Source organism: Eleutherodactylus coqui, chromosome 2 (genome assembly GCF_035609145.1).
Source record: "Eleutherodactylus coqui strain aEleCoq1 chromosome 2, aEleCoq1.hap1, whole genome shotgun sequence".
Classification (NCBI taxonomy): Eukaryota; Metazoa; Chordata; class Amphibia; order Anura; family Eleutherodactylidae; genus Eleutherodactylus; species Eleutherodactylus coqui.
In genome coordinates this window covers 345619293-345646397 of record NC_089838.1, presented here as the reverse complement: position 1 = coordinate 345646397, position 27105 = coordinate 345619293, and the positions used below count along the sequence as shown (strand labels likewise).

Sequence of the window (27105 nt, the reverse complement as noted above, 5' to 3'; positions counted from 1 at the left end):
CGCCCACAGTGGCCTCAGTAGTATTAGTGACCCCTAAAGTTGCCCCAGTAGTAAAAGTGCTTCCTACATTGGTCCCAGTAGTAACAGTGACCCCCCCCAAAGTGGCACTAGTAGTAATAGTGTCTCCCATATTGGCCCCAGTAGTAAAACTGTCCCCCATAGTGGCCTCAGTAACTATCATGTCCCCCCACAGTGGTAACAGTTCCTGCTATAGTTGCCTCAGAAGTAATAGTGAATTCCATGTTGGTCTCTGTAGTAACAGTGGCCTACACAGTGGCCTATAGTGGACCAAATAGAAAAAGTGACCCCAGTGGTATTAGTGTCTCCCACAGTGACCCTGGTTATAATAGTGCCTCCCACAGTGGCTCCAGTAGTAATAGTGGCCTCTCACAGTGGCTCCAGTAGTAATAGTGACCCTCAACAGCGGCCTCAGTAGTAATAGTGGCCCCAGTAGTAATAGTGACCCCCACAGTGGCCCCAATAGTAATAGTGACACCCCAAAGCTGCCACAGCAGTAACAGTGTCCCCCACATTGGTCCTAGTAGTAATAGTGACCCGCAAAGTGGTCACAGTAGAAAGTGACCCTGACAGTAGTAGTGTCTCTCATATTGGCCCCAGTAGCAGTAGTGTCCCCCACAGTGGTCACAGTGCCTGCTATAATGGCCTCAGTAGTAATGTTGACTTCTACGGTGGTCTCTGTAGTAATAGTTACCTCCACAGTGAAACAAGTACTATTTGTACCCCCTACAGTGGCCCAAATAGCAAAAGTGACCCTACAGTGGCCCCAGTTATAATAGTGCCCTCTATAGTGGCCCTAGTAGTAAAAGTACTCCCCACAGTGGTCCCAGTAGCAATAGTGAAACCTCACAGTGGCCTCAGTAGTAATAGTGACCCCCACAGTGGTAACAGTTCCTGCTATAGTTGCCTCAGAAGTAATAGTAAATTCCATGTTGGTCTCTGTAGTAATAGTGACCCCCACAGTGGGCCTAGTAATAATATTGCCCCTCATAGCGACCCTAGCAGTAATATTGACCCCTACAGCGGCCCCATTGGTAATGGTGACTTCCACAGTGTCCTCAGTAGTACTAGTGACCCCCCACAATGGTCCCAGTAGTAATAGTGACACCCAGTGTCCTCAGTAGTAATAGTGTCCCCCCACAATGGCCCCAGTAGTAATAGTGACTCCCACAGTGGCCCCAGTAGTAATCCTGTCCCCCACAGTGGCCTCAGTAGTAATAGTGTCCCCCCACAGTGGTTTCAGTAGTAATAGTGTCCCCCCACAGTGGCCCCAGTAGTAAAAGTGACCCCCACAGTGGCCCCAGTAGTAATACAGTCCCCAACAGTGGCCTCAGTAGTAATAGTGTCCCCCACAGTGACTCCAGTAGTAATAGTGCCCCCCACAGTGGCCTCAATAGTAATAGTGTCCTCCACAGTGGCCTCAGTAGTAATAGTGACATCCCACAGTGGCCCCAGTAGTAATAGTGCCCCCTACAGTAGCCCCAGTAGTAATTGTGTCCTCCACAGTGGCCTTAGTAGTAATAGTGTCCCTCCATAGTGACCTCAGTAGTAATAGTGCCCCCCACAGTGGCCTCAGTAGTAAGTGTCCCCCACAGTGGCCTCAGTAGTAATAGTGTACTCCACAGTAGTCCCAGTAGTAATAGTAACCCGCCACAGGAGTAATAATGACATCCCACAGCGACCCCAGTAGTAATAGTGACACCCCACAGCGGCCCCCAGTATAATAGTGACATCCCACAGCGGCCCCCAGTAGTAATAGTGACATCCCACAGAGGCCCCCAGTATAATAGTGACATCCCACAGCGGCCCCAGTATAATAGTGACATCCCACAGCGGCCCCAGTATAATAGTGACACCCACAGCGGCCCCCAGTATAATAGTGACACCCCACAGCGGCCCCCAGTAGTAATAGTGACATCACACAGCGGCCTCCAGTAGTAATAGTGACACCCCACAGCGGCCCCCAGTAGTAATAGTGACATCTCACAGCGACCCCAGTAGTAATAGTGACATCCCACAGTGGACCGTAGCAGTAGCAGTGTCCCCCACAATGGTCCCAGTTGTAACAGTGACCCCCACAGTGTCCTCAGTAATATTAGTGACCCCCACAGTGGTCCCAGTAGTAATAGTGACCCCCATAGCGACCCCAGTAGTAATAGTGACCCTCACAGCAGCCCCTTTGGTAATGGTTAACTCCACAGTGACCTCAGTAGACAGTGACCCCCCCAAAACAGCCTCAGTAGTAATAGTGACACCCACAGAGTCCTCAATAGTAATAGTAACCCCCCCCCCAGCAGCCTCTGTAGTAAGTGTGACACCCCACGGTAGCCCCAGCAGCAATAGTGCCCCCCCACGATGTTCCCAGTAGTAATAGTGACACCCCACAATGGCCTCAGCAGTAATAGTGTCCCCCACAATGGCCCCAGTAGTAATAGTGTCCCCCACAATGGCCCCAGTAGTAATAGTGTCCCCCACAGTGGCCTCAGTAGTAATAGTGTCCCCCACAGTGGCCTCAGTAGTAATAGTGTCCCCCACAGTGGCCTCAGTAGTAATAGTGTCCCCCACAGTGGCCTCAGTAGTAATAGTGTCCCCCACAGTGGCCTCAGTAGTAATAGTGTCCCCCACAGTGGCCTCAGTAGTAATAGTGTCCCCCACAGTGGCCTCAGTAGTAATAGTGTCCCCCACAGTGGCCTCAGTAGTAATAGTGTCCCCCACAATGGCCTCAGTAGTAATAGTGTCCCCCACAGTGGCCTCAGTAGTAATAGTGTCCCCCACAGTGGCCTCAGTAGTAATAGTGTCCCCCACAGTGGCCTCAGTAGTAATAGTGTCCCCCACAGTGGCCTCAGTAGTAATAGTGTCCCCCACAGTGGCCTCAGTAGTAATAGTGTCCCCCACAGTGGCCTCAGTAGTAATAGTGTCCCCCACAGTGGCCTCAGTAGTAATAGTGTCCCCCACAGTGGCCTCAGTAGTAAGTGTCCCCCACAGTGGCCTCAGTTGTAATAGTGTCCCCCACAGTGGCCTCAGTTGTAATAGTGTCCCCCACAGTGGCCTCAGTAATAATTGTGCCCCCCACAGTGGCCTCAGTAGTAATAGTGACTCACACAGTGGCCTCAGTAGTAATAGTGTCCCCCACAGTGGCCCCAGTAGTAATTGTGCCCCCCACAGTGGCCTCAGTAGTAATAGTGACTCACATAGTGGCCTCAGTAATAATAGTGTACTCCACAGTAGCCTTAGTAGTAATAGTTACTCCTTCAGTAGCCCCAGTAGTAATAGTGACATCCCACAGCGGCCCAGTAGTAATAGTGACATCCCACAGCGGTCCCCAGTAGTAATAGTGACATCCCACTGCGGCCCCCAGTACTAATAGTGCCCCCCCACAGTGGCCCCAGTACTAATAGTGTCCCCCACAGTGGCCCTAGTAGTAATAGTGTCCCTTACAGTGGCCCCAGTAGTAATAGTGTCCCCCACAGTGGCCCCAGTACTAATAGTGCCCCCCACATTAGCCTTAGTAATAATAGTTCCTCCTACAGTGGCCCCAGTAGTAATAGTGACCCCCCCCACAGTGGCCCCAGTAGTAATAGTGTCCCCCACAGTGGCCCCAGTAGTAAGTGTCCCCCACAGTGGCCCCAGTAGTAATAGTGCCCCCCACAGTGACCCCAGTACTAATAGTGCCCCCCACATTAGCCTTAGTAATAATAGTTCTTCCTACAGTGGTCCCAGTAGTAATAGTGTCCCCCACAGTGGCCCCAGTACTAATAGTGCCCCCCCACAGTGGCCCGTTGTAATAGTGCCCTCCACAGTGGCCCCAGTATTAATAGTGTCCCCCACAGTAGCCCCAGTAGTAATAGTGCCCCCCACAGTGGCCCCAGTAGTAATAGCCCCCCCCCACAGTGGCCCCAGTACTAATAGTGTCCCCCACAGTGGCCCAGTACTAATAGTGCCCCCCACAGTGGCCCCAGTACTAATAGTGCCCCCACAGTGGCCTCAGTAGTAATAGTGTCCCCCACAGTGGCCTCAGTAATAATTGTGCCCCCCACATTAGCCTTAGTAATAATAGTTCCTCCTACAGTGGCCCCAGTAGTAATAGTGTCCCCCACAGTGGCCCCAGTAGTAATAGGGTGCCCCACAGTGGCCCCAGTAGTAATAGTGTCCCCCACAGTGGCCCCAGTAGTAATAGTGTCCCCCACAGTGGCCCCAGTACTAATAGTGCCCCCACAGTGGCCCCAGTACTAATAGTGCCCCCACAGTGACCCCAGTACTAATAGTGCCCCCCACATTAGCCTTAGTAATAATAGTTCCGCCTACAGTGGTCCCAGTAGTAATAGTGTCCCCCCACATTGGCCCGTTGTAATAGTGCCCTCCACAGTGGCCCCAGTAGTAATAGTGTCCCCCACAGTGGCCCCAGTAGTAAGTGTCCCCCACAGTGGCCCCAGTAGTAATAGTGCCCTCCACAGTGACCCCAGTACTAATAGTGCCCCCCACAGTGACCCCAGTAGTAATAGTGACCCCCACAGCGGCCCCAGTAGTAATAGTGACCCCCACAGCGGCCCCAGTAGTAATAGGGTCCCCCACAGTGGCCCCAGTAGTAATAGGGTCCCCCACAGTGGCCCCAGTAGTAATAGGGTCCCCCGCAGTGGCCCCAGAACTAATAGTGCCCCCACAGTAGCCTTAGTACTAATAGTGCCCCCCAGTGGCCCCAGTAGTAATAGTGTCCCCCACAGTGGCCCCAGTACTAATAGTGCCCCCCACAGTAGCCTTAGTACTAATAGTGTCCCCCACAGTGGCCCCAGTACTAATAGTGCCCCCCACAGTAGCCTTAGTACTAATAGTGCCCCCCACAGTAGCCTTAGTACTAATAGTGTCCCCCACAGTGGCCCCAGTACTAATAGTGCCCCCCACAGTAGCCTTAGTACTAATAGTGCCCCCCACAGTAGCCTTAGTACTAATAGTGCCCCCCACAGTGGCCCCAGTACTAATAGTGCCCCCCACAGTAGCCTTAGTACTTATAATGCCCCCCACAGTAGCCTTAGTACTAATAGTGCCCCCCACAGTAGCCTTAGTACTAATAGTGCCCCCCACAGTGGCCCCAGTACTAAGTGTCCCCCACAGTGGCCCCAGTACTAATAGTGCCCCCCACATTAGCCTTAGTAATAATAGTTCCTCCTACAGTGGCCCCAGTACTAATAGTGTCCCCCACAGTGGCCCCAGTACTAATAGTGCCCCCCACAGTAGCCTTAGTACTAATAGTGCCCCCCACAGTGGTGACCCTGAGACTGACATCCTTCGGGCGCCGCCGCTGGCGGAAGTATGCGCGCCAGCACTACTCCTCGCGCGGTACCAGATTAGCGCGATCAGGGAAGGACAATCTCGGGTGCACACAGCACCGCCAGCAGCACCACAGCTGGTGACTGCGAGACAACAGTTTAGGGACTGTGGGGAGCCGAGGACGTGCTACCTGCGAGCATAGCATGTGGTACACGGACGTAGAACGGCTCCGCGCGCCGCGGCGCATTCTCACGCGGGTTGGTTTTTGGCGCGCACCGCCGGACTCCGCAGCGCGAGCGGGTTAACGCATGCGCGGTGTGACGCAGTCCCCGTGTGTCATACAAGACAGGCGGCGAGCGCCATCGCTAGGACAGTGAACTTCTGCCTCGAGGTGACGCGTGTCGGCGGACTCCTCCCACTGCTATCACATGACCACATGGCTGACTCCTCCCTCATTTGATCACATGGTGGTGACGTGCCAGGCGCCATCTTGCTCCTCCTACAGACATGCTGGGAGAGGTGCTGCGGGCACCGGGGCTTCTGCTCCTAATAGGTCAGTGTATGGGGATCCGTGTTGGCAGCGCCCCCTGTAGCGGATCCTCGATCCCAGGAATGGCCTTTTTGCCATGGCCGGCAGTCGGGTAAACGGCCGCACTAGCTGTGACGTCACCCTCTGTAACACTGCACGCGAGGCCCGCCGGCATATATTGACATTCCACAGACTATTCCCGCCACCTCATTGGTTGTTGGGCACCACGTGCAGCTCTGCACGACAATCAGCAGATCAGAGTTGCGGCCATGTTTTACTCGTGCTGGGAGGAAGGTATTGTCATAAGCATGTGGGCGTGTACATGACCGGACACCGCCCCCTCAGCACCAGACAACATGGCCACCTGCTGCAGGCACATGCCTTCCTGTCATGGGCGAGCACAGCTGTGTAACACTGCTCACCTGGTGCCCAACAACCAATGAGGTGGCTGGAATCGTCTGTGCTGCGGGATATCAGTATATGCCGCCCGCGGTGGTTTATAGGCTGAGGGTGTGATGAGGGGGAGGAGAGAGCGAGGGGGAGGAGCGTGTGGGGGGGAGTAGGGAGCGAGGAGGAGGAGCGTGTGGTGAGGAGGAGGAGCGTGTGGTGGGGAGGAGAGAGCTGGGGGGAGGAGCGTGTGGTTTATATGCAGAGGTTGTGATGAGGGGGAGGAGAGAGCGAGGAGGAGGAGCACGTGGTGGGGAGTAGGGAGCGAGGAGGAGGAGCACGTGGTGGGGAGTAGGGAGCGACGAGGAGGAGCACGTGGTGGGGAGTAGGGAGCGACGAGGAGGAGCACGTGGTGGGGAGTAGGGAGCGACGAGGAGGAGCGTGTGGTGGGGAGGAGGAATGTGTGGGGGGGAGGAGAGAGCGAGGAGGAGGAGCGTGTGGGGGGGGGGAGGAGGAGCCTGTGGGGGGCAGGAGAGAGCGAGGCGGAGGAGCGTGTGGGGGGGAGGAGACAGCTGGGGGGAGGAGCATGTGGTGGGGAGCAGAGAGCGAGGAGGAGGAGCGTGTGGTGGGGAGGAGGAGGAGCGTGTGGTGGGGAGGAGAGAGCTGGGGGAGGAGCGTGTGGTTTATAGGCTGAGGGTGTGATGAGGGGGAGGAGAGAGCGAGGAGGAGGAGCACGTGGTGGGGAGTAGGGAGCGACGAGGAGGAGCGCGTGGTGGGGAGTAGGGAGCGACGAGGAGGAGCGCGTGGTGGGGAGTAGGGAGCGACGAGGAGGAGCGTGTGGTGGGGAGTAGGGAGCGACGAGGAGGAGCGTGTGGTGGGGAGTAGGGAGCGACGAGGAGGAGCGTGTGGTGGGGAGGAGGGAGCGATGAGGAGGAGCGCGTGGTGGGGAGTAGGGAGCGAGGAGGAGGAGCGCGTGGTGGGGAGTAGGGAGCGACGAGGAGGAGCGCATGGTGGGGAGTAGGGTGCGAGGAGGAGGAGCACGTGGTGGGGAGGAGATGGAGCGCGTGGTGGGGAGTAGGAAGCGACAAGGAGGAGCGCGTGGTGGGGAGTAGGAAGCGACAAGGAGGAGCGCGTGGTGGGAAGGAGAGAGCAAGGAGGAGGAGCGCGTGGTGGGGAGGAGAGAGCTGGGGGGAGGAGGAGTGCGTGGTGGGGAGTAGGGAGTGACGAGGAGGAGCGTGTGGTGGGAAGGAGAGAGCAAGGAGGAGGAGCGCGTGGTGGGGAGGAGAGAGCTGGGGGGAGAGAGCTGGGGGGAGGAGGAGTGCGTGGTGGGGAGTAGGGAGTGACGAGGAGGAACGTGTGGTCGGGAGGAAAGTGCGAGGAGGAGGAGCGCATGGTGGGGAGGAGAGAGCTGGGGGGAGGAGGAGCGCGTGGTGGGGAGGAGAGAGCTGGGGGGAGGAGGAGCGCGTGGTGGGGAGGAGAGAGCTGGGGGGAGGAGGAGCGCGTGGTGGGGAGGAGAGAGCTGGGGGGAGGAGGAGCGCGTGGTGGGGAGGAGAGAGCTGGGGGAGGAGGAGCGCGTGGTGGGGAGGAGAGAGCTGGGGGAGGAGGAGCGCGTGGTGGGGAGGAGAGAGCTGGGGGGAGGAGGAGCGCGTGGTGGGGAGGAGAGAGCTGGGGGGAGGAGGAGCGCGTGGTGGGGAGGAGAGAGCTGGGGGGAGGAGGAGCGCGTGGTGGGGAGGAGAGAGCTGGGGGGAGGAGGAGCGCGTGGTGGGGAGGAGGAGCGCGTGGTGGGGAGGAGGAGCGCGTGGTGGGGAGGAGAGAGCTGGGGGGAGGAGGAGCGCGTGGTGGGGAGGAGAGAGCTGGGGGGAGGAGGAGCGTGTGGTGGGGAGGAGAGAGTGAGGAGGAGGAGCGTGTGGTGGGGAGGAGAGAGCTGGGGGGAGGAGGAACGTGTGGTGGGGAGAGAGCGAGGAGGAGGAGTGCGTGGTGGGGAGGAGAGAGCTGGGGGGAGGAGAGAGCTGGGGGGAGGAGGAGCGTGTGGTGGGGAGGAGAGAGCGAGGAGGAGGAGCGTGTGGTGGGGAGGAGGAGGAGCGTGTGGTGGGGAGGAGAGAGCGTGTTGGGGGGAGGAGGAGGAGCGTGTGGGGGGGAGGAGAGAGCTGGGGGGAGGAGGAGTGTGTGGTGTGGAGGAGAGAGCGAGGAGGAGAAGCGTGTGGGGGGGAGGAGGAGCGTGTGGTGGGGAGGAGGGAGAGACAAGGAGGAGCGTGTGGTGGGAAGGAGAGAGCGAGGAGGAGGAGCGTGTGGTGTGGAGGAGAGAGCTGGGGGGAGGAGGAGCGTGTGGTGGGAAGGAGAGCGAGGAGGAGGAGCGTGCGGTGGGGAGTAGGGAGCGACGAGGAGGAGCGTGCGGTGGGGAGTAGGGAGCGACGGGGAGGAGCGCGTGGTGGGGAGGAGCGCGTGGTGGGGAGGAGAGAGCTGGGGGGGAGGAGAGAGCGAGTGGGAGGAGCGCGTGGTGGGGAGGAGGGAGCTGGGGGGAGGAGGAGCGTGTGGTAGGGAGTAGGGAGCGACGAGGAGGAGCGTGTGGTAGGGTGTAGGTAGCGACGAGGAGGAGCGTCTGGTGCGGAGGAGAGAGCGAAGAGCGCGTGGTGGGGAGGAGAGAGCTGGGGGGAGGAGGAGCGTGTGGTAGGGAGTTGGGAGCGACGAGGAGGAGCGTGTGGTGGGAAGGAGAGAGCGAAGAGGAGGAGCGTGTGGTGGGGAGGAGAGAGCGAGGAGGAGGAGCGTGTGATGGGGAGTAGGGAGCAACAAGGAGGAGAGAGCTGGGGGGAGGAGCGTGTGGTGGGGAGGAGAGAGCGAGGGGGAGGAGCTTGTGGTGGGGAGGAGAGAGCTGGGGGGAGGAGCGTGTGGTGGGGAGGAGAGAGCTGGGGGGAGGAGCGTGTGGTGGGGAGGAGAGAGTGAGGCGGAGGAGCGTGTGGTGGGGAGGAGAGAGCTGGGGGGAGGAGCGTGTGGTGGGGAGGAGAGAGCGAGGAGGAGGAGCTTGTTGTGGGGAGGAGAGAGCGAGCGGGAGAAGCGCGTGGTGGGGAGGACAGTGCGAGGGGGAGCAGCATGTGGTGGGGAGGAGAGTGCGAGGAGGAGCGTGTGGTGGGGAGTAGGGAGCGACGAGGAGCATCGTGTGGTTGGAAGGAGAGAGCGAGGAGGAGGACCTCGTGGTGGGGAGGAAAGAGCGAGCGGGAGAAGCGTGTGGTGGGGAGGGGAGAGCTGGGGGGAGGAGCGTGTGGTGGGAGGAGAGAGCTGGGGGGAGGAGCGTGTGGTGGGGAGGAGAGAGCTGGGGGGAGGAGGAGTTTGTGGTGGGGAGGAGAGAGAGAAGAGGAGGAGGAGCGTGTGGTGGGGAGTAGGGAGCGATGAGGAGGAGCGTGTTGTGGGGAGGAGCGTGTGGAGGAGATAGCGGGAAGTAGGAGCGTGTGGTGGGGAGGAGCGTGTGGAGGAGAGAGCGGGAAGGAGGAGCGTGTGGTGGGGAGGAGAGCGAGGAGGAGGAGCGTGTGGAGGAGAGAGCGGGAAGGAGGAGCGTGTGGTGGGGAGGAGAGCGAGGAGGAGGAGCGTGTGGTGAGGAGGAGAGAGCGAGGGGGAGGAGCGTGGGGTGAGGAGGAGGAGCGTGTGGTGAGGAGGAGAGAGCGAGGGGCAGGAGCGTGGGGTGAGGAGGAGGAGCGTGTGGTGAGGAGGAGAGAGCGAGGGGCAGGAGCGTGGGGTGAGGAGGAGGAGCGTGTGGTGAGGTGGAGAGAGCGAGGAGGAGCGTGTGATGGGGAGGAGCGTGTGGATGAGAGAGCGAAAAGGAGGTGCGTGTGGTGAGGAGGAGAGAGCGAGGGGGAGGAGTGTGTGGTGAGGAGAAGGAGCGTGTGGTGGGGAGGAGAGAGCGAGGAGGAGAAGCGTGTGGTGTGGAGAAGAGAGCGAGGAGGAGGAGCGCGTGCTGGGGAGGAGAGAGCGAGGAGGAGGAGCGCGTGGTGGGGAGGAGGAGGAGCGCGTGGTGGGGAGGAGAGAGCTGGGGGAGGAGTGTGTGGTGGGGAGGAGAGAGCGAGGAGGAGGAGCGTGTGGTGGGGAGGATAGACGGAGGGGGAGGAGCGTGGGGTGAGGAGGAGGAGCGTATGGTGGGGAGGAGAGAGCGAGGGGGAGGAGGGTGGGGAGGAGAGAGCGAGGGGGAGGAGGGTGGGGAGGAGAGAGCGAGGGGGAGGAGGGTGGGGAGGAGAGAGCGAGGGGGAGGAGGGTGGGGACGAGAGAGCGAGGGGGAGGAGCGCGTGGTGGGGAGGAGAGAGCGAGGAGGAGGAGCGTGTGGTGGGAGGAGAGAGCTGGGGGGAGGAGCGTGTGGTGGGGAGGGGAGAGCTGGGGGGAGGAGCGTGTGGTGGGAGGAGAGAGCTGGGGGGAGGAGCGTGTGGTGGGGAGGAGAGAGCTGAGGGGAGGAGGAGTTTGTGGTGGGGAGGAGAGAGAGAAGAGGAGGAGCGTGTGGTGGGGAGTAGGGAGCGATGAGGAGGAGCGTGTTGTGGGGAGGAGCGTGTGGAGGAGAGAGCGGGAAGTAGGAGCGTGTGGTGGGGAGGAGCGTGTGGAGGAGAGAGCGGGAAGGAGGAGCGTGTGGTGGGGAGGAGAGCGAGGAGGAGGAGCATGTGGTGAGGAGGAGAGAGCGAGGGGGTGGAGCGTGGGGTGAGGAGGAGGAGCGTGTGGTGAGGAGGAGAGAGCGAGGGGCAGGAGCGTGGGGTGAGGAGGAGGAGCGTGTGGTGAGGTGGAGAGAGCGAGGAGGAGCGTGTGGTGGGGAGGAGCGTGTGGAGGAGAGAGCGAAAAGGAGGTGCGTGTGGTGAGGAGGAGAGAGCGAGGGGGAGGAGCGTGTGGTGAGGAGGAGGAGCGTGTGGTGCGGAGGAGAGAGTGAGGAGGAGAAGCGTGTGGTGTGGAGAAGAGAGCGAGGAGGAGGAGCGCGTGGTGGGGAGGAGAGAGCGAGGAGGAGGAGCGCGTGGTGGGGAGGATAGAGCGAGGAGGAGGAGTGCGTGGTGGGGAGGAGGAGGAGCGCGTGGTGGGGAGGAGAGAGCGAGGAGGAGGAGTGCGTGGTGGGGAGGAGAGCGAGGAGGAGTGCGTGGTGGGGAGGAGAGCGAGGAGGAGTGCGTGGTGGGGAGGAGAGCGAGGAGGAGGCGCGCGTGGTGGGGAGGATTGAGCGAGGAGGAGGAGCGCGTGGTGGGGAGGAGAGAGCGAGCAGGAGAAGCGTGTAGTGGGAAGTAGGGAGCGACGAGGAGAGAGCTGGTGGGAGGAGCGCGTGGTGGGGAGGAGAGAGCTGGGGGGAGGAGCGTGTGGTGGGGAGTAGGGAGCGAAGAGGAGGAGCGTGTGGTGGGGAGGAGAGAGCGAGGAGGAGGAGCGCGTGGTGGGGAGGAGAGAGCGAGGAGGAGGAGTGCGTGGTGGGGAGGAGAGCGAGGAGGAGGAGACGCGCGTGGTGGGGAGGATTGAGCGAGGAGGAGGAGCGCGTGGTGGGGAGGAGAGCGAGGAGGAAGAGCGCGTGGTGGGGAGGAGAGAGCGAGGAGGAGGAGCGCGTGGTGGGGAGGAGAGCGAGGAGGAGGCGCACGTGCTGGGGAGGAGAGAGCGAGGAGGAGGAGCACGTAGTGGGGAGGAGAGAGCGAGGAGGAGGAGCGCGTGGTGGGGAGGAGAGAGCGAGGAGGAGAAGCGTGTAGTGGGGAGTAGGGATCGACGAGGAGAGAGCTGGTGGGTGGAGCGCGTGGTGGGGAAGAGAGAGCTGGGGGGAGGAGTGTGTGGTGGGGAGGAGAGAGCGAGGAGGAGGAGCGTGTGGTGGGGAGGAGAGACGGAGGGGGAGGAGCGTATGGTGGGGAGGAGAGAGCGAGGGGGAGGAGCGTGGGGTGGGGAGGAGAGAGCGAGGGGGAGGAGGGTGGGGAGGAGAGAGCGAGGGGGAGGAGGGTGGGGAGGAGAGAGCGAGGGGGAGGAGCGTGGGGTGGGGAGGAGAGAGCGAGGGGGAGGAGGGTGGGGAGGAGAGAGCGAGGGGGAGGAGGGTGGGGAGGAGAGAGCGAGGGGGAGGAGGGTGGGGAGGAGAGAGCGAGGGGGAGGAGGGTGGGGAGGAGAGCGAGGGGGAGGAGGGTGGGGAGGAGAGTGGGGAGGAGAGAGCGAGGGGGAGGAGGGTGGGGAGGAGAGTGGGGAGGAGAGAGCGAGGGGGAGGAGGGTGGGGAGGAGGGTGGGGGGGAGAGAGCGAGGGGGAGGAGCGTAGGGTGGGGAGGAGCGTGGGGTGGGGAGGAGAGGGGAGGAGCGTGGGGTGGGGAGGAGAGCGAGGGGGAGGAGCGTGGGGTGGGGAGGAGAGAGCGAGGGGGAGGAGAGAGCGAGGGGGAGGAGCGTGGGGTGGGGAGGAGAGAGCGAGGGGGAGGAGGGTGGGGAGGAGGGTGGGGAGGAGAGAGCGAGGGGGAGGAGCGTGGGGTGGGAAGGAGAGAGCGAGGGGGAGGAGCGTGGGGTGGGGAGGAGAGAGCGAGGGGGAGGAGCGTGGGGTGGGGAGGAGAGGGGGAGGAGCGTGGGGTGGGGAGGAGAGAGCGAGGGGGAGGAGAGAGCGAGGGGGAGGAGCGTGGGGTGGGGAGGAGAGAGCGAGGGGGAGGAGCGTGGGGTGGGGAGGAGAGAGCGAGGGGGAGGAGCGTGGGGTGGGGAGGAGAGAGCGAGGGGGAGGAGCGTGGGGTGGGGAGGAGAGAGCGAGGGGGAGGAGCGTGGGGTGGGGAGGAGAGAGCGAGGGGGAGGAGCGTGGGGTGGGGAGGAGAGAGCGAGAAGGAGGAGAGAGCGGGGAGGAGAGCGCGTGGTTGGGAGGAGAGAGCGGGGAGGAGCGCGTGGTGGGGAGGAGAGAGCGGGGAGGAGGAGCGCGTGGTGGGGAGGAGGAGCGCGTGGTGGGGAGGAGAGAGCGGGGAGGAGGAGCGCGTGGTGGGGAGGAGAGAGCGGGGAGGAGGAGCGCGTGGTGGGGAGGAGAGAGCGGGGAGGAGGAGCGCGTGGTGGGGAGGAGAGAGCGGGGAGGAGGAGCTTGTGGTGGGGAGGAGGAGCGCGTGGTGGGGAGGAGAGAGCGGGGAGGAGGAGCGCGTGGTGGGGAGGAGAGAGCGGGGAGGAGGAGCGCGTGGTGGGGAGGAGAGAGCGGGGAGGAGGAGCGCGTGGTGGGGAGGAGAGAGCGGGGAGGAGGAGCTTGTGGTGGGGAGGAGAGAGCGAGAAGGAGGAGCGCGTGGTGGGGAGGAGAGAGCAAGGTGGAGGAGCACGTGGTGGGGAGGAGAGAGCTGGGGGGAGGAGCGCGTGGTGGGGAGGAGAGAGCTGAGGGGAGGAGGAGCGCGTGGTGGGGAGGCGAGAGCTGGGGGGAGGAGGAGCGCGTGGTGGGGAGGAGAGAGCTGGGGGGAGGAGGAGCGCGTGGTGGGGAGGAGAGAGCTGGGGGGAGGAGGAGCGCGTGGTGGGGAGGAGAGAGCTGGGGGGAGGAGGAGCGCGTGGTGGGGAGGAGAGAGCTGGGGGGAGGAGGAGCGCGTGGTGGGGAGGAGAGAGCTGGGGGGAGGAGGAGCGCGTGGTGGGGAGGAGAGAGCTGGGGGGAGGAGGAGCGCGTGGTGGGGAGGAGAGAGCTGGGGGGAGGAGGAGCGCGTGGTGGGGAGGAGAGAGCTGGGGGGAGGAGGAGCGCGTGGTGGGGAGGAGAGAGCTGGGGGGAGGAGGAGCGCGTGGTGGGGAGGAGAGAGCTGGGGGGAGGAGGAGCGCGTGGTGGGGAGGAGAGAGCTGGGGGGAGGAGGAGCGCGTGGTGGGGAGGAGAGAGCTGGGGGGAGGAGGAGCGCGTGGTGGGGAGGAGAGAGCTGGGGGGAGGAGGAGCGCGTGGTGGGGAGGAGAGAGCTGGGGGGAGGAGGAGCGTGTGGTGGGGAGGAGAGAGCTGAGGGGAGGAGGAGCGTGTGGTGGGGAGGAGAGAGTGAGGAGGAGGAGCGTGTGGTGGGGAGGAGAGAGCTGGGGGAGGAGGAGTGCGTGGTGGGGAGGAGAGAGCTGGGGGGTGAGGAGAGAACTGGGGGGAGGAGGAGCGTGTGGTGGGGAGGAGGAGGAGCGTGTGGGGGGGGGAGGAGAGAGCGTGTGGGGGGGGAGGAGGAGAGTGTGGGGGGAGGAGAGAGCTGGGGGGAGGAGGAGCGTGTGGTGTGGAGGAGCGAGCGAGGAGGAGAAGCGTGTGGGGGGGAGGAGGAGCGTGCGGTGGGGAGGAGGGAGCGACAAGGAGGAGCGTGTGGTGGGAAGGAGAGAGCGAGGAGGAGGAGCGTGTGGTGTGGAGGAGAGAGCTGGGGGGAGTAGGAGCGTGTGGTGGGAAGGAGAGCGAGGAGGAGGAGCGTGGGGTGGGGAGGAGAGAGCGAGGAGGAGGAGAGAGCGGGGAGGAGGAGCGCGTGGTGGGGAGGAGGAGCGCGTGGTGGGGAGGAGAGAGCGGGGAGGAGGAGCGCGTGGTGGGGAGGAGAGAGCGGGGAGGAGGAGCGCGTGGTGGGGAGGAGAGAGCGGGGAGGAAGAGCGCGTGGTGGGGAGGAGAGAGCGGGGAGGAAGAGCGCGTGGTGGGGAGGAGAGAGCGGGGAGGAGGAGCGCGTGGTGGGGAGAAGAGAGCGGGGAGGAGGAGCGCGTGGTGGGGAGGAGAGAGCGGGGAGGAGGAGCGCGTGGTGGGGAGGAGAGAGCGAGAAGGAGGAGCGCGTGGTGGGGAGGAGAGAGCAAGGGGGAGGAGCACGTGGTGGGGAGGAGAGAGCTGGGGGGAGGAGCGCGTGGTGGGGAGGAGAGAGCTGGGGGGAGGAGCGCGTGGTGGGGAGGAGAGAGTTGGGGGGAGGAGCGCGTGGTGGGGAGGAGAGAGCTGGGGGGTGGAGCGCGTGGTGGGGAGGAGAGAGCAAGGGGGAGGAGAGAGCGAGGGGGAGGAGAGAGCTGTGGGGAGGAGGAACGTGTGGTGGGGAGGAGAGAGCGAGAAGGGGGAACGTGTGGTCGGGAGGAGAGTGCGAGGAGGAGGAGCGCATGGTGGGGAGGAGACAGCTGGGGGGAGGAGGAGCGCGTGGTGGGGAGGAGAGAGCTGGGGGGAGGAGGAGCGCGTGGTGGGGAGGAGAGAGCTGGGGGGAGGAGGAGCGCGTGGTGGGGAGGAGAGAGCTGGGGGGAGGAGGAGCGCGTGGTGGGGAGGCGAGAGCTGGGGGGAGGAGGAGCGCGTGGTGGGGAGGCGAGAGCTGGGGGGAGGAGGAGCGCGTGGTGGGGAGGAGAGAGCTGGGGGGAGGAGGAGCGCGTGGTGGGGAGGAGAGAGCTGGGGGGGGAGGAGCGCGTGGTGGGGAGGAGAGAGCTGGGGGGAGGAGGAGCGCGTGGTGGGGAGGAGAGAGCTGGGGGGAGGAGGAGCGCGTGGTGGGGAGGAGAGAGCTGGGGGGAGGAGGAGCGCGTGGTGGGGAGGAGAGAGCTGGGGGGGAGGAGAGAGCTGGGGGGAGGAGGAGCGTGTGGTGGGGAGGAGAGAGCTGAGGGGAAGAGCGTGTGGTGGGGAGGAGAGAGCGAGGAGGAGGAGCGTGTGGTGGGGAGGAGGAGGAGCGTGTGGGGGGGGGGAGGAGAGAGCGTGTGGGGGGGGAAGGAGAGAGCTGGGGGGAGGAGGAGCGTGTGGTGTGGAGGAGCGAGCGAGGAGGAGAAGCGTGTGGGGGGGAGGAGGAGCGTGCGGTGGGGAGGAGGGAGCGACAAGGAGGAGCGTGTGGTGGGAAGGAGAGAGCGAGGAGGAGGAGCGTGTGGTGTGGAGGAGAGAGCTGGGGGGAGGAGGAGCGTGTGGTGGGAAGGAGAGCGAGGAGTAGGAGCGCGTGGTGGGGAGGAGCGCGTGGTGGGGAGGAGAGAGCTGGGCGGAGGAGGAGCGTGTGGTGGGGAGTAGGGAGCGACGAGGAGGAGCGTGCGGTGGGGAGTAGGGAGCGACGGGGAGGAGCGCGTGGTGGGGAGGAGAGAGCTGGGGGGAGGAGAGAGCGAGTGGGAGGAGCGCGTGGTGGGGAGGAGGGAGCTGGGGGGAGGAGGAGCGTGTGGTAGGGAGTAGGGAGCGACGAGGAGGAGCGTGTGGTAGGGCGTAGGTAGCGACGAGGAGGAGCGTCTGGTGGGGAGGAGAGAGCGAGGAGCGCGTGGTGGGGAGGAGAGAGCTGGGGGGAGGAGGAGCGTGTGGTAGGGAGTTGGGAGCGACGAGGAGGAGCGTATGGTGGGAAGGAGAGAGCGAAGAGGAGGAGCGTGTGGTGGGGAGGAGAGAGCGAGGAGGAGGAGCGTGTGGTGGGGAGTAGGGAGCAACAAGGAGGAGAGAGCTGGGGGGAGGAGCATGTGGTGGGGAGGAGAGAGCGAGGGGGAGGAGCGTGTGGTGGGGAGGAGCGAGCTGGGGGGAGGAGCGTGTGGTGGGGAGGAGAGAGTGAGGGGGAGGAGCGTGTGGTGGGGAGGAGAGAGCTGGGGGGAGGAGCGTGTGGTGGGGAGTAGGGAGTGACGAGGAGGATCGTGTGGTTGGAAGGAGAGAGCGAGGAGGAGGACCTCGTGGTGGGGAAGAGAGAGCGAGCGGGAGAAGCGTGTGGTGGGGAGGGGAGAGCTGGGGGGAGGAGCGTGTGGTGGGGAGGAGAGAGCTGGGGGGAGGAGGAGTTTGTGGTGGGGAGGAGAGAGAGAAGAGGAGGAGGAGCGTGTGGTGGGGAGTAGGGAGCGATGAGGAGGAGCGTGTTGTGGGGAGGAGCGTGTGGAGGAGATAGCGGGAAGTAGGAGCGTGTGGTGGGGAGGAGCGTGTGGAGGAGAGAGCGGGAAGGAGGAGCGTGTGGTGGGGAGGAGAGCGAGGAGGAGGAGCGTGTGGTGAGGAGGAGAGAGCGAGGGGGAGGAGCGTGGGGTGAGGAGGAGGAGCGTGTGGTGAGGAGGAGAGAGCGAGGGGCAGGAGCGTGGGGTGAGGAGGAGGAGCGTGTGGTGAGGTGGAGAGAGCGAGGAGGAGCGTGTGGTGGGGAGGAGCGTGTGGAGGAGAGAGCGAAAAGGTGGTGCGTGTGGTGAGGAGGAGAGAGCGAGGGGGAGGAGCGTGTGGTGGGGAGGAGCGTGTGGAGGAGAGAGCGAAAAGGTGGTGCGTGTGGTGAGGAGGAGAGAGCGAGGGGGAGGAGCATGTGGTGAGGAGGAGGAGCGTGTGGTGGGGAGGAGAGAGCGAGGAGGAGGAGCGCGTGGTGGGGAGGAGAGAGCGAGGAGGAGGAGCGCGTGGTGGGGAGGAGAGAGCGAGGAGGAGTAGCGCGTGGTGGGGAGGAGAGAGCGAGGAGGAGGAGCGCGTGGTGGGGAGGAGAGTGCGAGGAGGAGGAGCGCGTGGTGGGGAGGAGAGAGCGAGGAGGAGGAGCGCGTGGTGGGGAGGAGAGAGCGAGGAGGAGGAGCGCGTGGTGGGGAGGAGAGAGCGAGGAGGAGGAGCGCGTGGTGGGGAGGAGAGAGCGAGGAGGAGGAGCGCGTGGTGGGGAGGAGAGAGCGAGGAGGAGGAGCGCGTGGTGGGGAGGAGAGAGCGAGGAGGAGGAGCGCGTGGTGGAGAGGAGAGAGCGAGGAGGAGGAGTGCGTGGTGGGGAGGACAGCGAGGAGGAGGCGCGCGTGGTGGGGAGGAGAGAGCGAGGAGGAGGAGCGCGTGGTGGGGAGGAGAGAGTGAGCAGGAGAAGCGTGTAGTGGGAAGTAGGGAGCGACGAGGAGAGAGCTGGTGGGAGGAGCGCGTGGTGGGGAGGAGAGAGCGAAGAGGAGGAGCGTGTGGTGGGGAGGAGAGAGCGAGGAGGAGGAGCGCGTGGTGGGGAGGAGAGAGCGAAGAGGAGGCGCGCGTGGTGGGGAGGAGAGAGCGAGGAGGAGGCGCGCGTGGTGGGGAGGAGAGAGCGAGGAGGAGGCGCGCGTGGTGGGGAGGAGAGAGCGAGGAGGAGGAGCGCGTGGTGGGGAGGAGAGAGCGAGGAGGAGCGCGTGGTGGGGAGGAGAGCGAGGAGGAGGCGCGCGTGGTGGGGAGGAGAGAGCTGGGGGGAGGAGCGTGTGGTGGGGAGGAGAGAGCGAAGAGGAGGAGCGCGTGGTGGGGAGGAGAGAGCGAGGAGGAGGAGCGTGTGGTGGGGAGGAGAGAGCGAGGAGGAGGAGCGCGTGGTGGGGAGGAGAGCGAGGAGGTGGAGCGCGTGGTGGGGAGGAGAGCGAGGAGGAGGCGCGCGTGGTGGGGAGGAGAGAGCGAGGAGGAGGAGCGCGTGGTGGGGAGGAGAGAGCGAGGAGGAGGAGCACGTGGTGGGGAGGAGAGAGCGAGGAGGAGGAGCGCGTGGTGGGGAGGAGAGAACGAGGAGGAGAAGCGTGTAGTGGGGAGTAGGGAGCGACAAGGAGGAGAGAGCTGGTGGGTGGAGCGCGTGGTGGGGAGGAGAGAGCTGGGGGGAGGAGTGTGTGGTGGGGAGGAGAGAGCGAGGAGGAGGAGCGTGTGGTGGGGAGGAGAGACGGAGGGGGAGGAGCGTGGGGTGAGGAAGAGGAGCGTATGGTGGGGAGGAGAGAGCGAGGGGGAGGAGAGAGCGAGGTGGAGGAGGGTGGGGAGGAGAGCGAGGGGGAGGAGAGAGCGAAGGGGAGGAGGGTGGGGAGGAGAGAGCGAGGGGGAGGAGCGTGGGGTAGGGAGGAGAGAGCGAGGGGGAGGAGGGTGGGGAGGAGAGAGCGAGGGGGAGGAGCGTGGGGTGGGGAGGAGAGAGCGAGGGAGAGGAGGGTGGGGAGGAGAGAGCGAGGGGGAGGGGGGTGGGGAGGAGAGAGCGAGGGGGAGGATGGTGGGGAGGAGAGAGCGAGGGAGAGGAGGGTGGGGAGGAGAGAGCGAGGCGGAGGAGCGTGGGGTGGGGAGGAGAGAGCGAGGGGGAGGAGCGTGGGGTGGGGAGGAGAGAGCGAGGGGGAGGAGCGTGGGGTGGGGAGGAGAGAGCGAGGGGGAGGAGCGTGGGGTGGGGAGGAGAGAGCGAGGGGGAGGAGCGTGGGGTGGGGAGGAGAGAGCGAGGGGGAGGAGCGTGGGGAGGAGAGAGCGAGGGGGAGGAGCGTGGGGTGGGGAGGAGAGAGCGAGGGGGAGGAGCGTGGGGTGGGGAGGAGAGAGCGAGGGGGAGGAGCGTGGGGTGGGGAGGAGAGAGCGAGGGGGAGGAGCGTGGGGAGGAGAGAGCGAGGGGGAGGAGCGTGGGGTGGGGAGGAGAGAGCGAGGGGGAGGAGCGTGGGGAGGAGAGAGCGAGGGGGAGGAGCGTGGGGTGGGGAGGAGAGAGCGAGGGGTAGGAAAGTGGGGTGGGGAGGAGAGAGCGAGGGGGAGGAGCGTGGGGTGGGGAGGAGAGAGCGAGGGGGAGGAACGTGGGGTGGGGAGGAGAGAGCGAGGGGGAAGAGCGTGGCGTGGGGAGGAGAGAGCGAGGGGGAGGAGCGTGGGGTGGGGAGGAGAGAGCTGGAGGGTGGAGCGTGGGGTGGGGAGGAGAGAGCTGGAGGGAGGAGCGTGTGGTGGGGAGGAGAGAGCTGGGGGGAGGGGAGCGTGTGGTGGGGAGGAGAGAGCTGGGGGGAGGAGCGTGTGGTGGGGAGGAGAGAGCTGGGGGGAGGAGCGTGTGGTGGGGAGGAGAGAGCTGGGGGGAGGAGCGTGTGGTGGGGAGGAGAGAGCTGGGGGAAGGGGAGCGTGTGGTGGGGAGGAGAGAGCTGGGGGGAGGGGAGCGTGTGGTGGGGAGGAGAGAGCTGGGGGATGGGGAGCGTGTGGTGGGGAGGAGAGAGCTGGGGGGAGGGGAGCGTGTGGTGGGGAGGAGAGAGCTGGGGGATGGGGAGCGTGTGGTGGGGAGGAGAGAGCTGGGGGATGGGGAGCGTGTGGTGGGGAGGAGAGAGCTGGGGGGAGGGGAGCGTGTGGTGGGGAGGAGAGAGCGAGGAGGAGGAGCGCGTGGTGGGGAGGAGAGAGCGAGGAGGAGGAGCGCGTGGTGGGGAGGAGGAGCGCGTGGTGGGGAGGAGAGAGCGAGGAGGAAGAGCGCGTGGTGGGGAGGAGGAGCGCGTGGTGGGGAGGAGAGAGCGAGGAGGAAGAGCGCGTGGTGGGGAGGAGGAGCGCGTGGTGGGGAGGAGAGAGCGAGGAGGAGGAGCGCGTGGTGGGGAGGAGAGAGCGAGGAGGAGGCGCGCGTGGTGGGGAGGAGAGCGAGGAGGAGGCGCGCGTGGTGGGGAGGGAGAGCGAGGAGGAGGCGCGCGTGGTGGGGAGGGAGAGCGAGGAGGAGGAGCGCGTGGTGGGGAGGAGAGAGCGAGGAGGAGAAGCGTGTAGTGGGGAGTAGGGAGCGACAAGGAGGAGAGAGCTGGTGGGTGGACCGCGTGGTGGGGAGGAGAGAGCTGGGGGGAGGAGTGTGTGGTGGGGAGGAGAGAGCGAGGAGGAGGAGCATGTGGTGGGGAGGAGAGACGGAGGGGGAGGAGCGTGGGGTGGGGAGGAGGAGCGTATGGTGGGGAGGAGAGAACGAGGGGGAGGAGGGTGGGGAGGAGAGAGCGAGGGGGAGGAGGGTGGGGAGGAGAGAGCGAGGGGGAGGAGGGTGGGGAGGAGAGAGCGAGGGGGAGGAGGGTGGGGAGGAGAGAGCGAGGGGGAGGAGGGTGGGGAGGAGAGAGCGAGGGGGAGGAGGGTGGGGAGGAGAGAGCGAGGGGGAGGAGCGTGGGGAGGAGAGAGCGAGGGGGAGGAGCGTGGGGTGGGGAGGAGAGAGCGAGGGGGAGGAGCCTGGGGTGGGGAGGAGAGAGCGAGGTGGAGGAGAGAGCGAGGGGGAGGAGCGTGGAGGAGAGAGCGAGGGGGAGGAGCGTGGGGTGGGGAGGAGAGAGCGAGGGGGAGGAGCGTGGGGTGGGGAGGAGAGAGTGTGGGGTGGGGAGGAGAGAGCGAGGGGGAGGAGCGTGGGGTGGGGAGGAGAGAGCGAGGGGGAGCAGCGTGGCGTGGGGAGGAGAGAGCGAGGGGGAGGAGCGTGGGGTGGGGAGGAGAGAGCGAGGGGGAGGAGCGTGGGGTGGGGAGGAGAGAGCGAGGGGGAGGAGCGTGGGGTGGGGAGGAGAGAGCTGGAGGGTGGAGCGTGGGGTGGGGAGGAGAGAGCTGGAGGGAGGAGAGAGCTGGGGGGAGGAGCGTGTGGTGGGAGGAGCGTGTGGTGGGGAGGAGAGAGCTGGGGGAGGAGCAGAGTGTGGTGGGGAGGAGAGAGCTGGGGGGAGGAGCAGAGTGTGGTGGGGAGTTGAGAGCTGGGGGGAGGAGCAGAGTGTGGTGGGGAGGAGAGAGCTGGGGGGAGGAGCAGAGTGTGGTGGGGAGGAGAGAGCTGGGGGGAGGAGCAGAGTGTGGTGGGGAGGAGAGAGCTGGGGGGAGGAGCAGAGTGTGGTGGGGAGGAGAGAGCTGGGGGGAGGAGCAGAGTATGGTGGGGAGGAGAGAGCTGGGGGGAGGAGCAGAGTGTGGTGGGGAGGAGAGAGCTGGGGGGAGGAGCAGAGTGTGGTGGGGAGGAGAGAGCTGGGGGGAGGAGCAGAGTGTGGTGGGGAGGAGAGAGCTGGGGGGAGGAGCAGAGTGTGGTGGGGAGGAGAGAGCTGGGGGGAGGAGCAGAGTGTGGTGGGGAGGAGAGAGCTGGGGGGAGGAGCAGAGTGTGGTGGGGAGGAGAGAGCTGGGGGGAGGAGCAGAGTGTGGTGGGGAGGAGAGAGCTGGGGGGAGGAGCAGAGTGTGGTGGGGAGGAGAGAGCTGGGGGGAGGAGCAGAGTGGTGGGGAGGAGAGAGCTGGGGGGAGGAGCAGAGTGTGGTGGGGAGGAGAGAGCTGGGGGGAGGAGCAGAGTGTGGTGGGGAGGAGAGAGCTGGGGGAGGAGCAGAGTGTGGTGGGGAGGAGAGAGCTGGGGGGAGGAGCAGAGTGGTGGGGAGGAGAGAGCTGGGGGGAGGAGCAGAGTGTGGTGGGGAGGAGAGAGCTGGGGGGAGGAGCAGAGTGTGGTGGGCAGGAGAGAGCTGGGGGGAGGAGCGCGGTGGGGAGGAGAGAGCTGGGGGGAGGAGCGCGGTGGGGAGGAGAGAGCTGGGGGGAGGAGGAGCGATGAGGAGGAGCGAGCTGGGGGGAGTGGGGAACTTCGAGGAGGAGCGTGTGGTGGGCAGTAGGGTGCGAGCTGCGGGGAGTAGAGAGCGATGAGGAGGAGCGCGTGGTGCGGAGTAGAGAGCGACGGGGAGGAGTGTGTGGTAGGAAAAGATAGAGCACAGGGGAGAAGTGTGTGGTGCGGGAGGATAGCATGAAGAGGAGAGAGCGAGGGGTAGGAGCGTGCTGTGGGCAGTAGAGAGCGATGGGGAAGAGCGTGCTGTGGGGAGAAGAGAGCGCGGGGTAGCAGCGTGTGGTGAGGAGTAGAGAACGACGAGGAGGAGCACGTGGTGGGGAGTAGAGAGCGACGAGGAGGAGCGTGTGGTGGGGAGTAGAGAGCGACGGGGAGGAGTGTGTGGTAGGACAAGATAGAGCGCAGGGGAGAAGTGTGTGGTGCGGGAGGATAGCATGAGGAGGAGAGAGCGAGGGGTAGGAGCGTGCTGTGGGCAGTAGAGAGCGATGGGAGGAGCGTGCTGTGGGGAGAAGAGAGCGCGTGGTAGGAGCGTGTGGTGGGGAGTAGGGTGCGACAAGGAGGTGCGAGCTGGGGGGAGTAGAGAGCGATGAGGAGCGCGTGGTGGGGAGTAGGGAGCGACGAGGGGGAGCGCATGGTGGGGAGTAGAGAGCGACAGGAAGGAGTGTGTGGTAGGAAAAGATAGAGCGCAGGGCAGAAGTGTGTGGTGCGGGAGGATAGCATGAGGAGGAGAGAGCGAGGGGTAGGAGCGTGCTGTGGGCAGTAGAGAGCGATGGGAGGAGCGTGCTGTGGGCAGTAGAGAGCGATGGGAGGAGCGTGCTGTGGGGAGAAGAGAGCGCGGGGTAGGAGCGTGTGGTGGGGAGTAGAGAACGACGAGGAGCGCGTGGTGGGGAGTAGGGAGCGACGAGGAGAGCGTGGTGGGGAGGAGTGAGCTGGGGGGAGTAGAGAGCGCAGGGTAGGAGCCTGTGCTGGGGAGGAGAGAGCTGTCTGTGTTCCTGTTTCCCTTGTGTCCGGCCGTGTGTGTCAGGCGGGAGCGGACATGCACATGGAGACTCACACGGACACACACACACAGACGTGTGTGTGCGCGCGGCCCTAGCGTGTGCGTGCCTGTGCGCGCCCGCGTCCCCCCGTGTGTGGCGGCCATCTCTGGAGTAAGTGCTGTGTTCTCTCTCTGCAGATAGCGCCTTCCTTACTGGTCGCAGAGTACTGTACAGCTTCATCGTGGCCGCTCTTCGCAGGTGAGTGACCTAAGCCAGGTGACCGCACCACGAACATGACACCTAACTGAAGGCACTTTAGTATGCTGTTCCGCGTATCACAGGCCACTCCCCTCCCATCTGGCAGCCAATGGCATTCAGTATAAGATGGCAATTAAATGACCGGTCATCGACATCCACTTCTGTCTCAGGCGTATCGGAAGAGGGGCGGGGTCTTATAATGGTGGTGTGGCTAAATTATAGGACACTAAGTAGGAATAAGGTGGACAGGGAGAAGACGCTGAGGTGTGCGTGGAGGCAGATATGGAGAAGAGGCTTGGCCTTGGATGGAGGAGGTAGACGTGTAGAAGAGACTGAGACGTGGGTGGAGGTAGATGCGGAGAGGAGACTGGGGTGTGGGCGGAGGTAGATGTGGAGAGGAGACTGGGGTGTGGGCGGAGGTAGATGCGGAGGGGGGACTGGGGTGTGGGCGGAGGTAGATGTGGAGAGGAGACTGGGGTGTGGGCGGAGGTAGATGTGGAGAGGAGACTGGGGTGCGGGCGGAGGTAGATGCGGAGGGGGGACTGGGGTGTGGGCGGAGGTAGATGTGGAGAGGAGACTGAGACGTGGGTGGAGGTAGATGTGGAGAGGAGACTGAGACGTGGGTGGAGGTAGATGTGGAGAGGAGACTGAGACGTGGGTGGAGGTAGATGTGGAGAGGAGACTGGGGTGTGGGCGGAGGTAGATGTGGAGAGGAGACTGGGGTGCGGGCGGAGGTAGATGTGGAGAGGAGACTGGGGTGTGGGCGGAGGTAGATGTGGAGAGGAGACTGGGGTGCGGGCGGAGGTAGATGCGGAGGGGGGACTGGGGTGTGGGCGGAGGTAGATGTGGAGAGGAGACTGAGACGTGGGTGGAGGTAGATGTGGAGAGGAGACTGAGACGTGGGTGGAGGTAGATGTGGAGAGGAGACTGAGACGTGGGTGGAGGTAGATGTGGAGAGGAGACTGGGGTGTGGGCGGAGGTAGATGCAGAGAGGAGAGTGGGGTGTGGGCGGAGGTAGATGTGGAGAGGAGACTGGGGTGTGGGCGGAGGTAGATGTGGAGAGGAGACTGGGGTGCGGGCGGAGGTAGATGCGGAGGGGGGACTGGGGTGTGGGCGGAGGTAGATGTGGAGAGGAGACTGAGACGTGGGTGGAGGTAGATGTGGAGAGGAGACTGAGACGTGGGTGGAGGTAGATGTGGAGAGGAGACTGAGACGTGGGTGGAGGTAGATGTGGAGAGGAGACTGGGGTGTGGGCGGAGGTAGATGCGGAGAGGAGAGTGGGGTGTGGGCGGAGGTAGATGCGGAGAGGAGACTGGGGTGTGGGCGGAGGTAGATGCGGAGAGGAGACTGGGGTGTGGGCGGAGGTAGATGCGGAGAGGAGACTGGGGTGTGGGCGGAGGTAGATGCGGAGAGGAGAGTGGGGTGTGGGCGGAGGTAGATGCGGAGAGGAGACTGGGGTGTGGGCGGAGGTAGATGCGGAGAGGAGACTGGGGTGTGGGCGGAGGTAGATGCGGAGAGGAGACTGGGGTGTGGGCGGAGGTAGATGCGGAGGGGGGACTGGGGTGTGGGCGGAGGTAGATGCGGAGGGGGGACTGGGGTGTGGGCGGAGGTAGATGCGGAGGGGGGACGGGTGTGGGCGGAGGTAGATGCGGAGGGGGGACTGGGCTGTGGGCGGAGGTAGATGCAGAGGGGGGACTGGGGTGTGGGCGGAGGCAGATGCGGAGAGGGGACTGGGGTTTGGGCGGAGGTAGATGCGGAGGGGGGACTGGGCTGTGGGCGGAGGTAGATGCGGAGGGGGGACTGGGCTGTGGGCGGAGGTAGATGCGGAGGGGGGACTGAGCTGTGGGCGGAGGTAGATGTGGAGACGGGTCTAATAAGAAGATGAGAGAAGGAGTCTTTTGGGGGTCCCTGTATGAGTAAAGAGGGATGGGGTATTGCTTCATAGATGACTTCTCCTGAGGTTCAGCACGTGCTCAGTGTAGGCCGGAGGCTGTGGGTCCACCATATTCAGAAAGGGCATGTCTGGATCATTATGCACTTCACGTTGGTATCTTACAGGGCGGAGAGAGTCCACGTCTTTGGTTTTGAAGTTCCAGAAGAAGAATACTGGGCTGCTGTACCTTTGGAGCTGTCTTCCAGGTGAGAGACATGACCAGAAGTCCAGGGAGGAGTGGCAGACATAGGGAGCTCTCTAAGGCTCTGATGTCATCTTGTCTTTTCCAGCCTTTATGTATGAGCTAAGTTTAGTGCCTGAGAGGAGGAGGGGTGCTTTGGCCCCGCCTTTAGGACCTGTGAGGAGGGGTGCTTTGGCCCCGCCTTTAGCGCCTATGAGGAGGGGTGCTTTGGCCCCGCCTTTAGCACCTGTGAGGAGGGGTGCTTTGGTCCCGCCTTTAGCGCCTGTGAGGAGGGGTGCTTTGGCCCCACCTTTAGCGCCTGGAAGGAGGGCTGCTTTGGCCCCGTCTTTAGGGCCTGGGAGGAGCAGGGGTGCTTTGGCCCCGCCTTTAGCGCCTGGGAGGAGATGGGGTGCTTTGGCCCCGCCTTTAGGGCCTGGGAGGAGGAGGGGTGCTTTGGCCCCGTCTTTAGGGCCTGGGAGGTGGAGGAGTGCTTTGGCCCCGCCTTTAGCACCTGGAAGGAGGAGGGGTGCTTTGGCCCTGCCTTTAGGGCCTGGGAGGAGGAGGGGTGCTTTGGCCCCGTCTTTAGGGCCTGGGAGGTGGAGGAGTGCTTTGGCCCCGTCTTTAGGGCCTGGGAGGTGGAGGAGTGCTTTGGCCCCGTTTTTGGGGCCTGGGAGGTGGAGGAGTGCTTTGGCCCCGCCTTTAGCACCTGGGAGGAGTTCAGCCCTGCGTGGTGGGTGCCCACAGAACTGAACATGTCCTTCCCTTCCAATGTTGCATGTGGTCTCTGGTGAGGTACGAGGCAGCAGGTACCACCTCTGATTAGGCAGAATTTTCCGTTTGTCCCTCAGCCTCACATTTCATGATGGATTCTCAAACCCTCTGAATTGGGAGAAGAGCTTTCACTCACTGACCCTGCGTGACATCTCTGTGCAAGGAATACGGGAGCAGGTGGGTAATCCGGCCGGCCCAGTCACCATTGTCCTCGACTCCCTGAGCTGGATCCTGGCCCGCTGTCCACTCTTCTATGTCTGCCACCTGCTGCAAGAATTGTCCGGCCAGCAGAGCGAGCAAGGTAAGGGCGCCATTACTGTGTGCAGACGTGATGTGGGAGGAGCTAAACTGTGGTCTGCATACACGGTGAGTGTAGACATGACCATGTAGTCAGCACCAACCAGTGTATGACCAACAGCGGAGACATGCTTTCTGGTGCCTCCGCTTTATTTCACGTGGCAGGAGTGGTAGCACTAGGCTTTCCACCTTTGTCAAGAAAAAATACCCACCATGGTAAAAAGGGGCGTGTTGGGGGCGTGGCTTACCACTGCATTTTTTTCCCCCTCCATTATCTCCTGGATCCCATCTAGTGGCTGTGCGCATGTGCGGGTTCCAGGCCAGCGTGTTCGCGCGAGTAGATGACGTTTAGTGTGAATAACACGTTGAACTGGATTATAATTTTCTCCAGCAGGCTTTTGGGGTATTTTGTCGCTTCCAAATTGAGTATTGTGTAGAAGCAGTATGCGCACACTGACCAAGTCAAACACGAGGTATCAGTCTCATGCTCAAAATGGCTCTCTGCCCAGAAACAGCCAGACAGGGCCTTTTATTGT

General features: G+C 64.0%; 1 protein-coding gene across 2 annotated transcripts in view; it reads left to right on the top strand.

The window, feature by feature from the left end:
* Positions 1 to 5732: 5732 nt before the first annotated feature.
* ELP5 (elongator acetyltransferase complex subunit 5) overlaps positions 5733 to 27105 on the top strand; it is a 44543-nt gene continuing 23170 nt past the window's right edge. For both annotated transcript variants that reach the window (XM_066593965.1, XM_066593964.1), the window contains exons 1-4: positions 5733 to 5836; positions 23327 to 23387; positions 25446 to 25526; positions 26350 to 26573. In XM_066593965.1, the coding sequence (XP_066450062.1) occupies positions 5791 to 5836; positions 23327 to 23387; positions 25446 to 25526; positions 26350 to 26573 (412 nt within the window). In that variant the 5' untranslated portion in view covers positions 5733 to 5790. The remainder of the gene's footprint in view (positions 5837 to 23326; positions 23388 to 25445; positions 25527 to 26349; positions 26574 to 27105) is intronic.